Source organism: Rana temporaria, chromosome 5, assembly GCF_905171775.1.
Source record: "Rana temporaria chromosome 5, aRanTem1.1, whole genome shotgun sequence".
Taxonomy (NCBI): Eukaryota; Metazoa; Chordata; class Amphibia; order Anura; family Ranidae; genus Rana; species Rana temporaria.
In genome coordinates, this window is record NC_053493.1 from 81,142,012 (window position 1) to 81,157,557 (window position 15,546).

The 15,546-nt window shown below is 43.5% G+C and overlaps 1 protein-coding gene across 1 annotated transcript in view; it reads left to right on the top strand.

Annotated features, from left to right (window-relative positions):
- The window catches only part of ACVR2B (activin A receptor type 2B), a 226,100-nt gene that overhangs the window by 192,234 nt on the left and 18,320 nt on the right, over nt 1–15,546 (top strand). The window contains exons 6-7 of the mRNA XM_040352755.1: nt 5,690–5,833; nt 14,020–14,168. Of these exons, the coding sequence (XP_040208689.1) occupies nt 5,690–5,833; nt 14,020–14,168 (293 nt within the window). The remainder of the gene's footprint in view (nt 1–5,689; nt 5,834–14,019; nt 14,169–15,546) is intronic.

The window sequence follows — 15,546 nt, forward strand, 5'->3', positions numbered from 1 at the left end:
TTGCGTAAGTCGTGCTTGAATAGGAAAGGACGTAACTCACGTCTACGTTCAAAAAATTACATTGGTGCGACGTCATTTCGCGCAAAGCACGGCAGGAAATTTCAAAACGGAGCATGCACAGTACGTTCGGCGCAGGAACGTGCCTAATTTAAATGATCCACGCCCCCTACCCGGATCATTTGAATTAGGCGGGCTTGCGCCGGAGGGATTTACGCTACGCCGCCGCAACTTTACAGGCAAGTGCTTTGTGAATCAAGCACTTGCCCGTAAAACTTGCGGCGGTGTAACGTAAATGCGATACGTTACGCCGCCGCAAATGTACCTGAATCTGGCCCAATGTGACATAATTAGACAGCTAGCCTTTTAAATGTACAGTTTTGTTTTGTCTGCATGACATACTACCCAAGAATTCGAGAGGCATAAGGGATACGCTAATTTGGAGAAAAATCACTTGATTTTTCTGCTTTCATTACCATTAAAATTGAAGTCTCCCGTCCATGGCATTGTGTGCACTAAACACTGTACAGACTAAGCTGTGACCCACACTTGGCTCCTCACCAGCACACACACAGGAGGTGAAAGCTGGCAGTGCCCTGTAAATCAGTAATCGAGCGCTCTCATTGTACACCGTTCTGTTCTGAGGGCTCATTCGCATTCGTATCAGGAAAATTCACCATTAATTCCTTTTGTAAGGTTCTCTAGTTCTAAGTTAAATAAAATAACAGCAATGGAAATTTTGGGTAGGAACCTAATTTTCTCCACTCACTAAAAGGCTCTTCCAAGAAGGAGCTAAGAAGACAAAATTATACAAAAAACGGTTACAAGAACAATTGTGGAGAAGTGTACAAACCCGATCTTTGTAGCCAAAGAAAAGCTTGATTGGGTTTGTGCTCATTAAGTCAAGATTGTGTTCTAATGCTGAAAATATTTTGAAAGCTCAGTGCTGAAGAAGTTTCATGTGAAATGTGCTGTTTAGATGCTTGAAACGTGCTGTTTTTCCCCTTTTTTGAGTAATTTGTTTTACAGTTCGTTATCGAACAAGTAACTGCAAAGAAAAGACGTTTGAAAAAAGCAAAGTAACATTGACACTGTATACTAGACCCACTTAAAGTGGGGGTTCACCCGGAAAAAAAATGTTTTAACATTAGATTGAGGCTAATTACGGGAAGCAGAATCGGGTGTTTTTTTTTTTAAATCAGTGCAGTACTTACCGTTTTAGAGATAGATGTTCTCCGCCGCTTCCGGGTATGGTCTTCGGGACTGGGCATTCCTATTTGATTCACAGCCTTCCGACGGTCGCATACAGCGCGTCACGAGTTGCCGAACGTCGGTGCGGCTCTATACCGCGCCTGCGCACCGACGTTCGGCTACTTTCAGAAACTCGTGACGCGCTGTATGCGACGGTCGGAAGGCTGTCAATCAAATAGGAACGCCCAGTCCCGCAGCCCATACCCGGAAGTCACGGAAGAACATCTATCTCTAAAACGGTAAGTACTGCATTGATTTTGAAAAAAACACCCAATTCTGCTTCCCGTAATTAGCCTCAATCTAATGTTAAAAATAGATTTTTTTGGGTGAACCTCCACTTTAAAGTGGTTGTAAATACTTTTTTTTTTTTACTTTATGCTACAGATAAGCCTATATTAAAGTAGTTGTAAAGGTACAATTTATTTTTTTCCTAAATAGCTTCCTTTACCTTAGTGCAGTCCTCCTTCACTTACCTCATCCTTAGATTTTGCTTTTAAATGTCCCTATTTCTTCTGAGAAATCCTCACTTCCTGTTCGTCTGTCTGTAACTCCACACAGTAATGCAAGGCTTTCTCCCTGCTGTGGGGTGTCATGCTCGCCCCCTCCCTTGGACTACAGGAGAGTCAGGACGCTCTCTACATTGCAGTTAAAGAAAGGAGCTGTGTGTTAGTGGGCGTCCTGACTCTCCTGTAGTCCAAGGGCGGGTGCGAGCACGACACTCCACACCAGGGAGAAAGCCTTGCATTACTGTGTGGAGTTACTGTATTTATCGGCGTATACCGCGCACTTTAAATCAGGGCAAAATCGTAGGTGCGCGATATACGCCGATACCCGCTTCCCGCGCTGTGTTTGAACCACTCCGCCGACATATACCGAGCGCAGTATAGTCGGGCAGGCTCGGCTCCGCTCGCGGTCACGTCCTGTACGTCCTTTACGCGAGAGGAGCCGAGCCTGTCCGAGTATACCCGATCGTACTGCGCTCGGTATATGTCGGCGGAGTGGTTCAAACACAGCACAGGGATCGTCTGAAAAACACAGTGGGGAGGACACCACGATGGCCGCAGAAGGACGCTGGACTGGACAAGGCCGCCGATGGACGCCGGGCAAGACACCGACGAGGGGCATCCAAACTAAGTATTTTTTTTTTCCAGGAATTTTCCTTCTAGGTTGGGGGTGCGCGCTATACGCCGGGGCGCAATTTAGGAAGATAAATACGGTACATAAGTAAGAAATAAGGACATTTAAAAGCAAGAGGTAAGTGAAGGAGGACTGCACTATGGTAAAGGAAGCTATTTAGGAGAAAAAAAATTTACCTTTACAACCCCTTTATGGCTTACCTGTAGCTACCCAGGATATCTCCTAAACCTGCACGATTTAGGAGATATCCCCCTGTGTCTGCATGTCCCAAAGTCATCGGCACATGCACACTGGGGCAAACCGAAGTCTTTGTGCTGTTTCCGGCGGCTTCCGTGCACGGGAGTGACGCCAATCGCAGCGCCGGAGCCCCGATACTCGCAAGTGTCGGTGGCAAAGGGGGAGACGTGGACCGCTGCGGGGGCTTTGATCGGAGGTAAGTAATACATAATGAGCTAGTATGCTATGCATACTAGCTCATTATGCCTTTGTCTTGCAGGGTGTTTACTTCCTATTTAAAGGGGTTGTAAAGGATTTTTTTTTTTTTTTAATAAGCATCCTTTACCTGCAGACATTCTTCTTTTCACTTCCTCATTGTTCGTTTTTGCTCAGAAGTTGCTCTATTTCTTCTCTGTTCTGTTCACTTCCTGCTTGTCCGATTGTTACTGACCACCATGAAGGGAGGCTTTACTGCGGTGGTCAGTGACGTGCTCACCCCCTCCTGGGAACATCTGTGCGGCAGGACGCTCTCTACGTGTTAGGGACTTCAAGGAGGTGTGACTTACTGGGCGTGCCGCAATGCATACTGGCAAATGTAGTTCTTAAATGAACGAGCGCCGCAAACCAGGAAGTGAATGGGAGAACAGAAACTAGAATGCCGGAGGTGATATAGATGAAGGAATTTAATGGGTATTTACTTGTTTTTTTAACAGAATCATTATACTATTCTGTCTGTCTACCTTGCAGACATTAATTTTAGGCAAAAAACATTTTTCCTTTACAACTCCTTTAAGTCCCTTTTACAGAACTGCCATCTCATCCATTATTGGAACTGTAACACACTCTTACGTCCCACATTGCTGTGCCTGAGCTATTTGTCACCAGACCCAAGCATTGCAAATTTGGGTTGTGTGATTTTTAGGGGGGTCAGAAGTGGTTTGGGGTGTCAGGGCTACTAAGGTGAGGGGATGCGCTCAATACAACCCCAATTACCAAATGTGGATTGTCAATGTGTTTTTTTTTTTTATTTACATTTTTTTTTTAATTATTATTTATTTATTGCAATTTTTTTTTTTTATCAGCCCTGTTGGGGGTCTTTGGAGAGATATCAGGGGTCTTAACAGACCCCTGACATCTCCCCTTTAAGACAGGGAAAGGGACGAAGGACACAGATTCCCCAGTCACTTTCTCAGCAGTCTCAGCTAAGAATGGAAAGAAGCTCCTCTCCATTCATAAACTGAAGCATCGTAAACACAGGTTATGATGCTCAGTTATAGGAATGGACAGAGTCAGTGATCACTGACTCTTCATTCGGTTAAGGTAGGAGTCGGATTTAGCAGCTCCTACCTCCGCTCTCCATCCTGACAAATTGAGGGGGGAGAGGACTGCACTGACGGGGGGAGGAGAGAGGACTGCACTGACGGGGGGAGGAGAGAGGACTGCACTGACGGGGGGGAGGAGAGAGGACTGCACTGACGGGGGGGAGGAGAGAGGACTGCACTGACGGGGGGGAGGAGAGAGGACTGCATTGACTATTTGCGTCATAATTTCGAACATGCGCATTGGGATTTTTTCACGAACGGCGCATGCGCCGTTCGTTAAAAACGTCAAATACGCGGGGTCACATGTAATTTAAATAAAACACGCCCACATCATCCACATTTGAATTAGGCGGGCTTACGCCGACACACATACGTTGCGCTGCCGTAACATAGGGCGCAAGTTCTTTCTGAATACGGAACTTGCGCCCTAATTTACAATGGCGTAACGTATCTGCGATACGTTACGCCCGCCGATAGATAGACAATTCTATCTGAATCCGGGCCAGTGATTTTTGGAAGTATTCCTGAGTCCATGCAGTGATGTCCATCACTGAATCATGTGTGATTTTAATGCAGTGCTGTCTGAGGGCCCAAAGATCACAGGCATCCAGTATAGTGTTTCTACCTTGTCTCTTGCGCACAGAGATTTCTCAGAATCTTTTGCTATTATGTACTGAAGATGATATATTTTATGCCTTTGCAATTTTACATTGAGGAACATTATTCTGAAATAGTTAGACAATTTTTAGATACAGCTTTTCACAGATTGGTGAATCTTTGCCCATCTTTACTTCTGACGCACTCTGGCTCGCTAAGATGATTTTTTTTTATACCCAATCATGTTGCTAACTTTTTGTAAATTAACATAATTAGTTGCAAAATGTTCTTCTAGCACTTCCTTGTTAGTACCAGCTTTTTGTTGCCCTGCCCCCATGTATTTTCAGATGTGTCAATCATTTTAAAAATACCTTATTTTTTTTTTTAAATGGTACATTTTTTCAATTTAAGCATTTGATATGTTTTCTATATTGGAAAAAAAGATGGATTTATCAGATTTGCATTCTGTTTTTATGTTGTTTTACACAGCGCTCCAACTTTTTTGGAATTGGGGTTGTAGTGTCTGGTTTTTAAAAACGTATTAGGATTTACTTTAATGGCGATTTTTTTTCACCAGAGATTTCTACATAAAATGACATGGTTCCTAAGAAATGTTAATGACCACCTAGATAAAGGTCACCCCATAACCCTCTTCGAAAATGGGGTAAGAGTCATGTGCTTGCTTCCATTACTCTGCATATGATTGCCCTCTGTGATCTCATATGGATAAAAAGCCATATGAATGCACTTAAGAAAAAGCACATAAAAATAAAAAGAGATTTGAGCAATGTTTATCCTTTTGAGGACTGTAGCCTTTTCTCCATCATAAAGTGAAGTATTATATTTTGTAATGAAAACTGCAAACCAGCATCTTTCAAATTCTATGTGCAAGGATCCAAAATGCACAAACTCTGTTTCTGTTAGATTTTATGTTGACGATCCTGGCATATTGCTGAGGTCTACATGCCTGTGAATTTGAGTATCAAAGTACTCTGACCAAGTACCATGGAGGTGGCATTTTCTGGGAGATTGTGCAGATCCGCTATATTCAGAAATAAGATTGATACCTGTCCATGGCTGCCATTATTCACTGCCTCTTTGACAGCTTGTTTTTCACATTCTTATATTAAAATATATTAAAACATGTTTTTATGTTTTTATTTCTTTAGGATAAGCAGTCCTGGCAGAGTGAGAGGGAAATCTTTAACACCCCCGGCATGAAACATGAAAATCTCTTGCAATTTATTGGGGCTGAGAAGAGAGGGGCAAACCTGGAAATGGAGCTGTGGATAATCACTTCTTTCCATGAAAAGGTATGATTTCCTGCTGTTAAATGCTTGGCTGTATATGTAGCGCCCCCCTGGGTATACTGGGAGAAAAGAGGTAGCACTCTTGGATAAGTCTCTCTCACAGACAGGCAGCCAGGAGCTAGTTACCTTGATTTAGATTGGTAGAATAGGATTCAGCTTCAAAGTGTCAGAACCTTTAAGCCATCTGTAAACACTGTAAAGAGTAGCTTAGATAGATATAGAAGCATCCTCCAAATGAGTCACCAGGCCCTCCTGAGAGGCCAGCCTTAATCCTGTCTCTCTCTCTCCAGCTAGGGTCCTCCCCTGGATCTCCTCAGCTTGGCTTCTTCCAAACAGGCAAGGCAGACTAAGGACTGCCTCAGGATTAGTAGGCCCCAGACAGGCTTCTGGGTCTTCTTGCAGAACTTAAAGCAACACAGCCTCAAGCCAAGAGGGTGAAGACGGACTAAAAGCACATGGCTCTATCCAATAAATACCCCTTCCCAGAATGCACAGCTGCCAGGAACCTCCTACTGGGATGTTTCTGGAAAAAGAATATTCATTACTAGGGATGAGCTCTGGCATGTTCGCACACTCCACGTGCAGAGCCCGCCAAGAAGTCGGCACAGCGCTGCGCTAATCACAGGGTGTGAGACATTTCCAGATCTCTGCAGCCATGCATCGGGACAATGTCTCCCTGCCTGTGAATTAGCGCAGCGCCATGCCAACTTGGCCATCGTTCCCGCGTAGAAATTTGAAATTTTTACGTCGTTTGCGCAAGTCGTCCGTGAATGGGGCTGGACGTAATTTACGTTCACGTCGAAACCAATACGTCCTTGCGGCATACTTTGGGTCAATGCACACTGGGATATGTACACGGACGGCGCATGCGCCGTTCGTAAAAAAAACGCCAATCACGTCGGGTGACCAATCATTTACATAAAACACGCCCCCTCATCCTCATTTGAATTAGGCACGCTTACGCCGGCCCCATTTACGCTACGCCGCCGTAACTTAGGAGGCAAGTGCTTTGTGAATACAGCACTTGCCTCTCTGACTTACGGCGGCGTAGCGTAAATACGATACGCTATGCCGCCTGAAAGATGCGCCGCCCTACCTGAATCTAGCTATAAGTCTAGGCAAAACTAACACTTAACCTGTTCTCTGCCACATTCTAAACCTAATCTATCTAACCCGCTGTAAAATTGCTATCTCTTCTGCATCCAATCTGGTCCGGTTTTCAGTGGCGGAAGCTGTGCGTAGAAGAGGACCAACAATGGCTGGGAAGGGACGTCGCCTCTCTTGCACCCGCCTCCATATTAAAGCCACCGCTGACAGCTGATGCTGGGACTGGACCGGATCGGCTGCAGAAAAGGTAAGTATAGCGATTTTTGCTTTACTGGGTTCAATAGATTAGGTTTAGAATGTGGCAGAGAGCAGGTTTAGCATGAACTTCCACTTTAACATTTATTCCCAATGATTAACAAAATAAATATAGAGGGTGAATCTCTCTAACAGGGGCACAGATAGCAGTGAAAACCTGACAGGTGTACTAATCCCTTTCCGCCATTTTGTAGAACTATTAAAGAAAGTCTGCCTTTAGTTATACTTTAAAGCTGAACTCTGAGATAAAGATAGGAACATTTCTGATACTGTACTAGCGAATTAAGATGGCCCTAAAATGTGTGTGGATGGCTGCTGCATAGTATAGAATACAAAGCATTCTGTGAATGGAGAGGGGAGAGGAGGGGCGGGTTTTGCAACATGATCTCTTCTCCAATCGCAGTTGTTTTTTCCAACTTCCTTTTTGCAGGCCAAGTAGTCTAATAAAAGTGGCAATTGCATGGATCGGCAACAAAAAATATAACACTGCCCAGGTTGTTTTTATGATGACCAGCTGTTGTTCAGTATGGTTAAAGCGGCAGTAAATTCCCAAAAAATTATAAAAATGTGGGCCCCTGCCGGTTTAAGTCATAATATGCTAGCACTAGTACATAATGACAGACTTTGCACCTTCATCTGGTCTTCCTTTTTGGGTTCACGCTCTCCGGTCATTTGAATGGCCAGGCCGCAATAATGTCACTCCTGTACATGCACGCAGAAGTCACGGTCGTGGCGCAGTGCTTTCAATGGACGGCATACTCCAGTGTGCCATCCATTCAAAGCACAGTGCCCGTGTGCCAGTGAAGACACCAACCGGTACAAAAGTGAATATCTCTAAATAGTACAAGTTTAGGAGCTATTCACTGTACCTTTATTATAGGCTTACCTGTAGGTACAAGTCATAAAGCGGAGTTTACTACCACTTTAAGGGCACGTTTACACTATATATGCTAACTGATGATTTCCTGTGAATGATCAACTCCCGGTACTGCAAGGACACAGAAAACAATGGCTTAGTCCAAATAATTATGGTGCCCATGGGGCTATATAAATCCTGTATAATAATATAAACCAAAAGAAGGATGATCAGACCACGTAGTACATCTTGACGCGTTTCATGAAGCATCATTCATTTCTTTAGGAGATATTTGTACATTGGCTGATCAGTAATCTATAGAAAGACCATGTTGTTAAAACTAAACATGTAAATTGCACTGCTCAAAAAAATTAAAGAAACACTTTGAAAACACATCAGATCCCTCTAGGGAAAAATATCATGCTGATATGGACTTTAATGTGTTAGGCATGAAAGGATGCCACAACCTTTGATGGAAATGAAAATTATCAACCTACAGAGGGCTAAATTCAAAGACATCCCGAAAATAAAAGTGAAAAAACGATGCAGGCTAATCCATTTTGCTGAAATTTAATTTCAGCAACTCAAAATGGTACTCGGTAGTTTGTTTGGCCCCCAGGTGCTTGTATGCATGCCTGACAACTGGGCATGCTCCGAACAAGACGACGGATGGTGTCCTGGGGTATTTTTTTACAGATCTGGAGATCACTGAGATCCTGAAAAGAATGAGGTGCAACCTGGCGGCGTCGGGTGAATGAAACATAATGTCCCAGAGAAGTTTTATTGGATTTACCTGGGTCACCTGGGTCATGCTTACATGTTTCGTTTTAACAACTTGGTCTTTTTATAGATGACTGATCAGCCAATGTATAAATATTCCCTAAAGGAGTGAACGTTGCTTCACGAAACATGTTGAGATGTATGGCATGGTCTGCTCATCCTTCTTTTGGTCTATTTATGTTGTTTCATAGTATTTTAGCATTATGAATCGCCAATCTATGTACCATTGGGAACATGTATTTATGCTATATGTATTGAATTAAAACTGTATGAATTTTATCGAACTATGTTTTTGTGAATGGCGTAACTCTTTAAGAGTTCCCTGGGCACTGTAATTGTATGGGTTCAAGTTTTGGGGACTGAGCTACGCCCCACTCATGAACATAAGCCAATATTCATAATTGTTTTGATCACACTAAACCGCTGCCTTAATGTGGGTTGCAAACAAATGCAGACATACTTCAATACTACCACTTGGCTGCTTAGACGGGAATAAAATCTCACTTGATGCTTTAACCAATTTGTTTGCCGCTTATTAAAGTATACTTAACCACTTTAGCCCCGGACCATATTGCTGGTCAAAGACCAGGCCACTTTTTGCGATTCGGCACTGCGTCTCTTTAACTGACAATTGCGCGGTCGTGGCGACGTGGCTCCCAAACAAAATTGGCATCCTTTTTTTTTTCCACAAATAGAGCTTTCTTTTGGTGGTATTTGATCACCTCTGCGGTTTTATTTTTTGCGCTATAAACAAAAATAGAGTGAAAATCATTAAGCGTTTATTGATTGGTTTGCACAAAAGTTATAACGTTTACAAAATAGGGGATAGTTTTATGGCATTTTTATTATTTATTTTTTTTACTAGTAATGACGGCGATCAGCGATTTTTTTTTTTCGGTACTGCGACATTATGGCGGACACTTTTGACACATTTTTGGGACCATTGGCATTTTTATAGCAATCAGTGCTATAAAAATGCATTGATTACTATAAAAATTCCACTGGCGAGGAAGGGGTTAAGTATGTTCCCTGGGTGTGTTCTAACTGAAAGGGGGGTGGACTGACTGGAGGAAATGACTGATCGCTGTTCATACATTGTATGAACAGAAGATCAGGCATTTCTCCCCTGACAGGACCGGGAGCTGTGTGTTTACACACACAGCTCCCGGTTCTCGCTCTGCAACGAGCGATCGCAGGTGCCCAGGGGCGATCGCGCCTGCCAGGCACGCGCGCCGAGATCGGAGATGAGCGGGGGGCGCGTGCCCCTATTGGCTGCTGGGAGAGATGACGTATAGCTACGTGATCTCGCCCAGCAGAGCCGACCTGCCCCCGTATAACTGCGGTGGCTGGTCGGCAAGCAGATAAAGTGTTACTAAACCCACAACAGTAAAATGAGTCTGTATATGCAGTAAAGCATCCTTGTTATACTCGCTGTGGAACCTAAGGGGTTAATCCTCTGCATTGTGTAAAAAGGCTGTTTGATCCTGTATGCACAGATCCTCCCTTCCTTCCACTGTCGATTCATCTCCTGATAGTACAGAGCCTATGGAGTCACTCTGCACATGCAAAGTTTGGTGTGTATTGCTAGAGAGTTATTTGGTGGGGGGGGGGGGCCATGGATCAGCACAGGGCCGATCGGCACTGTCCAGACAGAGGGTCAGGGGTCCTAAAGCCTCATAGGATAGCCAGAGTGGAATGAAAACTCCTACAAGATTTATCCAGACACTGATAGAAGTCACAAGACTGCTATATACTGCTGATGAGAAAAGGTATTTAGCAGTTTATATTTACTAAAATAATTGCACTTCTATGTTTCTGTGTACTGTGGGAGATCAGATATAGTGAATGCAGGGTCCTGGGTTTAGTAACACTTTAAAGGGGTTGTAAAGGTAAAAAAAAAATTTTCCCTAAATAGCTTCCTTCCTTTGCAGTCCTCCTTCACTTACCTCATCCTTTCATTTTGCTTTTAAATGTCCTTATTTCTTCTGAGAAATCCTCACTTCCTGTTCTTCTGTCTGTAACTACACACCGTAATGCAAGGCTTTTTTCCTGGTGTGGAGAAAGCCTCTTGAGGGGGGAGGGGCGAGCAGGAGGGTCAGGACGCTATCTACTTTGCAGATAGAGAAAGGAGCTGTGTGTTAGTGGGCGTCCTGACACTTCTGCCTGCCCCCTCCCCCTCAAGAGATTTTCTCCACACCAGGGAGAAAGCCTCGCATTAAGGCTGCATTCACACCTAAGCGACAAAACGCCCGACGCGGGACACTTCTGCCGCTAGAGGGGAGAATTCCCATTGCCGTCTATGGAGATGGTTCACATCTCATAGACGCGCAACGCCTGTCGCCTGAAAAAAAGTCCCGGACCCTTTTTTTCACGCGACAGGCGCGTTTTCCCATAGACAGCAATGGGAATACTTTAGAAAAAAAAAAAAAAAAATGAAAGATTTGTACTCGCGGCAAATCTGCCGCTACACGCGAACGCGGCTGTCGCTTAGGTGTGAATGCAGCCTTAGGTGGTAAGTTACAGACAGAAGAGGATTTCTCAGAAGAAATAAGGACATTTAAAAGCAAAATGGAAGCATGAGGTAAGTGAAGGAGGACTGCACTAAGGTAAAGGAAGCTATTTAGGGAATTTTTTTTTACCTTTACAACCCATAAATTTTGCACAAACCAACCGATAAATGCTTATTGCGTTTTTTTTTTTAACAAAAATAGGTAGAAGAATACGTATCGGCCTAAAATGAGGAAAAAAAATGTTTTTTTATATATTTTTGGGGGCTATTTATTATAGAAAAAAGTAAAAAATATTGCATTTTTTTTTAAAACTGTCGCTCTATTTTTGTTTATAGCGCAAAAAATAAAAACCGCAGAGGTGATCAAATACCACCAAAAGAAATCTCTATTTGTGGGGAAAAAAAGGACGCCAATTTTGTTTGGGAGCCACGTCGCACGAGCGCGCAATTGTCTGTTAAAGCGACGCAGTGCCGAATCGCAAAACCTGGCCTGGTCCTTTAGCTGCATTTTGGTCCGGGGCTTAAGTGGTTAAGATCACTTGTCCACCCAAAACTACCCTTATTCACATGGCAATAACACTGCTGCATGATTTTACTGCAGAATGAACAGCATTGTCACAATGTTCAACAAACTTGAAAAATAACATCTACTGGCAGGATCAACAAGTAATAGAATGGTTGTTCAGAAAAGCTACAACTGTTGTGGTAACATTAGTGTCTACATCATATGTCATTTTTAATTTTGCCCCCAGACTTCCACTTCAAGGTCCACTTATATTTCTAGTGCACAGCAAGTGACAGAGTTCAGAAAGATGTAGGGAGTATACATTTGGATTTATTATTACAAGGTTTATCTGACAGACATTTTTTCTATTGCTTACTTTTTTCATGTTTGCTTCTTGCCTTAACATATGTTCAGGATTGTGTATGTAGGTTCTCCCATCATTGGGCCAGATTCTCGTAGAATCTGCGGCGGCGTAGCTTAAGCCATTTACACCACGCCGCCGCAACTTACTGGAGCAAGTGCCGTATTCTCCAAGCACTTGCTCCGTAATTTGCGGCGGCGTAGTGCAATTGGCCAGGCGTATGGCCGCTTAATTCAAAGGAGGCGGCTTGTATTCAAATTAAGCGCGCCCCTGTGCTGATTGAACTGTGCATGCGCCGGGCTGAAAAATAGTCCAGTGCGCATGCTCCAGCTCACGACGGAAAACGTCAATGACGCCGACGTGTGCGTCATTGATGTAGAGTCGTATTCAAGAACGAATTAGGAAAACGACGTAACCGACGGAAAAAGACGGCGCAGACCCGACGCTATACTTAACATGGCATACGGCGGACTGGCGTAAGGTTACCCCTCATATAGCAGGGGTAACCTTACGCTTACGGAAACGACGTAAGCGACGAGTACGTGACGCAAATTCGTTCGGGAATCGGCGTATCAGGCTCATTTGCATAGTCAAATGAGACCTGAACGTAAACGCCACCTAGCAGCCAGCGTTGCATTACATCTAAGATCCGACGGTGTAAGTGACTTACACCTGTCGGATCTTGGCCGTATCTATGCGAAAATGATTCTAGGAATCGCTCGCATAGATACCCGGACTCAGAAACAGAGATACGACGGTGTTTCCTGAGATACACCGTCGTAACTCTTCTGAGATTCTGGCCCATTGACTTTTTCTTATCATGACAGTGATGGGAGACCAACTGCTGAGATTACAGGATAAGCCACAGCCTGAGCAAACTGATAAAATGAGCAATAATCACAGTTCACTACCATTGGGTGGGTAGCACAAGCCACATATGTAATGAGAAAGCATTTCTGCTCCTTTCTACATATGTAGCTTAGAAACTACACATAGAAAATAAATCTTTTTTTTTTTTCCCCTAAGACGTTAACATATTCTGAGAGGAGTATTTACATTTAATTGATCACATTAATAGACAGTGTATTCCCTATGGGAAATCCTAACTCAAATCTACAGCGTGTAAGGCATGCACACGTGGAAGCCGAATAGGATCAGTCACCCGCTTTATAAATTCTATGAACCTCATCAATTCTGTGATAAGTAACTATGAATGTTCATTAGCCGAATGAACAAACTTTGCTTCGGGTATAGCTGTACTTTTAATAAATTGCACTCTTAAGGCAGCCTTGCCTCTCTTGAGCTCCTATGAGCTGCTGCTGTACATGTTTAATGTATAGCAGGGAACACACAGACACTGTTGGACTGCAGAACAAGAACAATGGATACATCAACTCAGAGAAACGTGCCTAAAAATCCTGCTTTATTATTGGATATAGAAGAAACCAGAATGGTAAATCTGTACTGATATAAAAACAATCGTTTTCATAAACCAATGTTATCCATTCGGTTTAAAAATAGAAAAATTCCCAGCCTCACACCCTCCTTCATGATTTGCACCTCTGTATTCTGTGTGCCTTTATACATTTATATGGCGCTGCTTCCGAAAAGTGGCATGAGATTTAAAACACTGCAGGGAGATTGTAGAAGTAACGGTGACATCTAGTGGCCAGATTGATATTGCTGTTTCTGCCACTAAGCAATGGAAGGGAGACTTCACACATTTTACCAAGTTAGGGATAATTGCAACTTCCAGCATTATGTTCATTTAAAATGTCCAGTCTTAAAAAAAAATCATCTTGTGTTTTTGCTCCAGGGCTCTCTAACTGACTACCTAAAAGGAAATGTCATAAACTGGAACGAATTATGCCACATTGCGGAGTCTATGGCACGAGGGCTGGCATACCTTCATGAAGACGTGCCTCGTTGTAAAGGCGACGGGCACAAGCCTGCCATTGCTCACAGGTATGAATTGATCCTAGTTCAACATGTATCAGAATGTAAACCTCTTGCAAGTTATGGGGCTCAAATCTAGCTTTCTCCAAAGGGAACTGTTTTATGTCCCGTAAAAATAAACCAAAATTGAATTTTTTTTTTTTTTTTTAGTCTGCATTGTTTTTGCAAATACATCCCCTTTGCTAGAGTCACCAGATGTTGGGTGGATCCACCAGCATGGTAACGGTGGCAGCCAGGGTCTGTTCTGTGCCTGATTTCAGCAGCAAAGGTCGCCTGCAGATTTCGCAGGTGTTGTTAATTAGCCCGGGCTGACAGCCAATAACCCAGTGCTGAAAAGCTGTGGCTAGCTACAGTGGCTCTCGCTCCACTTGGAGAAAAAAAGGCAGCCCTGCAAAGCTGGAAGGACAAACTGGTTTCATCCCTTCACTATTCAGTGATAGCAGGCCAGTGAGCCCCGTTTCAATCCTAAACCTTTAAAGTGCAAATTAAGTTGTGCCGCAGGAGACATTTATAGGTGGTGCGCTGGCTACAAAGGGACTACTTTTTCATTATCTCACACAAGAAGACAGCACAAAAGAAGTGACACAGACTTTGTGATCAACTATTAAATGCCTCTGTCCAGAGTACCAGTTTGTACTCTTCACTACTTCTTGCATGGGACTGTTGTAAATGGAAAGCTGTTGGTAAATCAACTGCAGATTTGTTCACTGCTAACAAAAGCACAGCAGAAGGACAAAACGGTCCACACTTGATTTGTATTAAAACTTAAAGGGTAACTCCACTTTTGCGGGGGAAATATAGCAAAGAGAAAAATAAATGATCAGTCTATAATTTTAATGGGAGGTTTATTTTAGGTGAGAGAATAACAACAAGAATATTTCAAAAAAGTTATATATTGAAATACATTTTAAAGCGGAGGTTCACCCTCAAAACTAACTTTTTATCTATGCTATCTGCAGCCTTAAAGCAGTGGTTCACCCGTACATAACACTTTTTCTCCTTAGATGGATGCTCGTTTTGTCTAGGGGAATCGGCTAGTTGTTTTAAAATATGAGCTGTACTTACCGTTTACGAGATGCATCTTCTCCGCCGCTTCCGGGTATGGGCTGCGGGACTGGGCGTTCCTATTTTGATTGACAGTCTTCCGAGAGGCTTCCGACGGTCGCATCCATCGCGTCACGATTTTCCGAAAGAAGCCGAACGTCGTTGCGCAGTCGCAGTATAGAGCCGCACCGACGTTCGGCTTCTTTCGGCTACTAGTGACGCGATGGATGCGACCGTCGGAAGCCTCTCGGAAGACTGTCAATCAAGAAGGAACGCCCGCTCCCGAAGACCCATACCCGGAAGTGACGGAGAAGATGCATCTCGAAAACGGTAAGTACAGCTC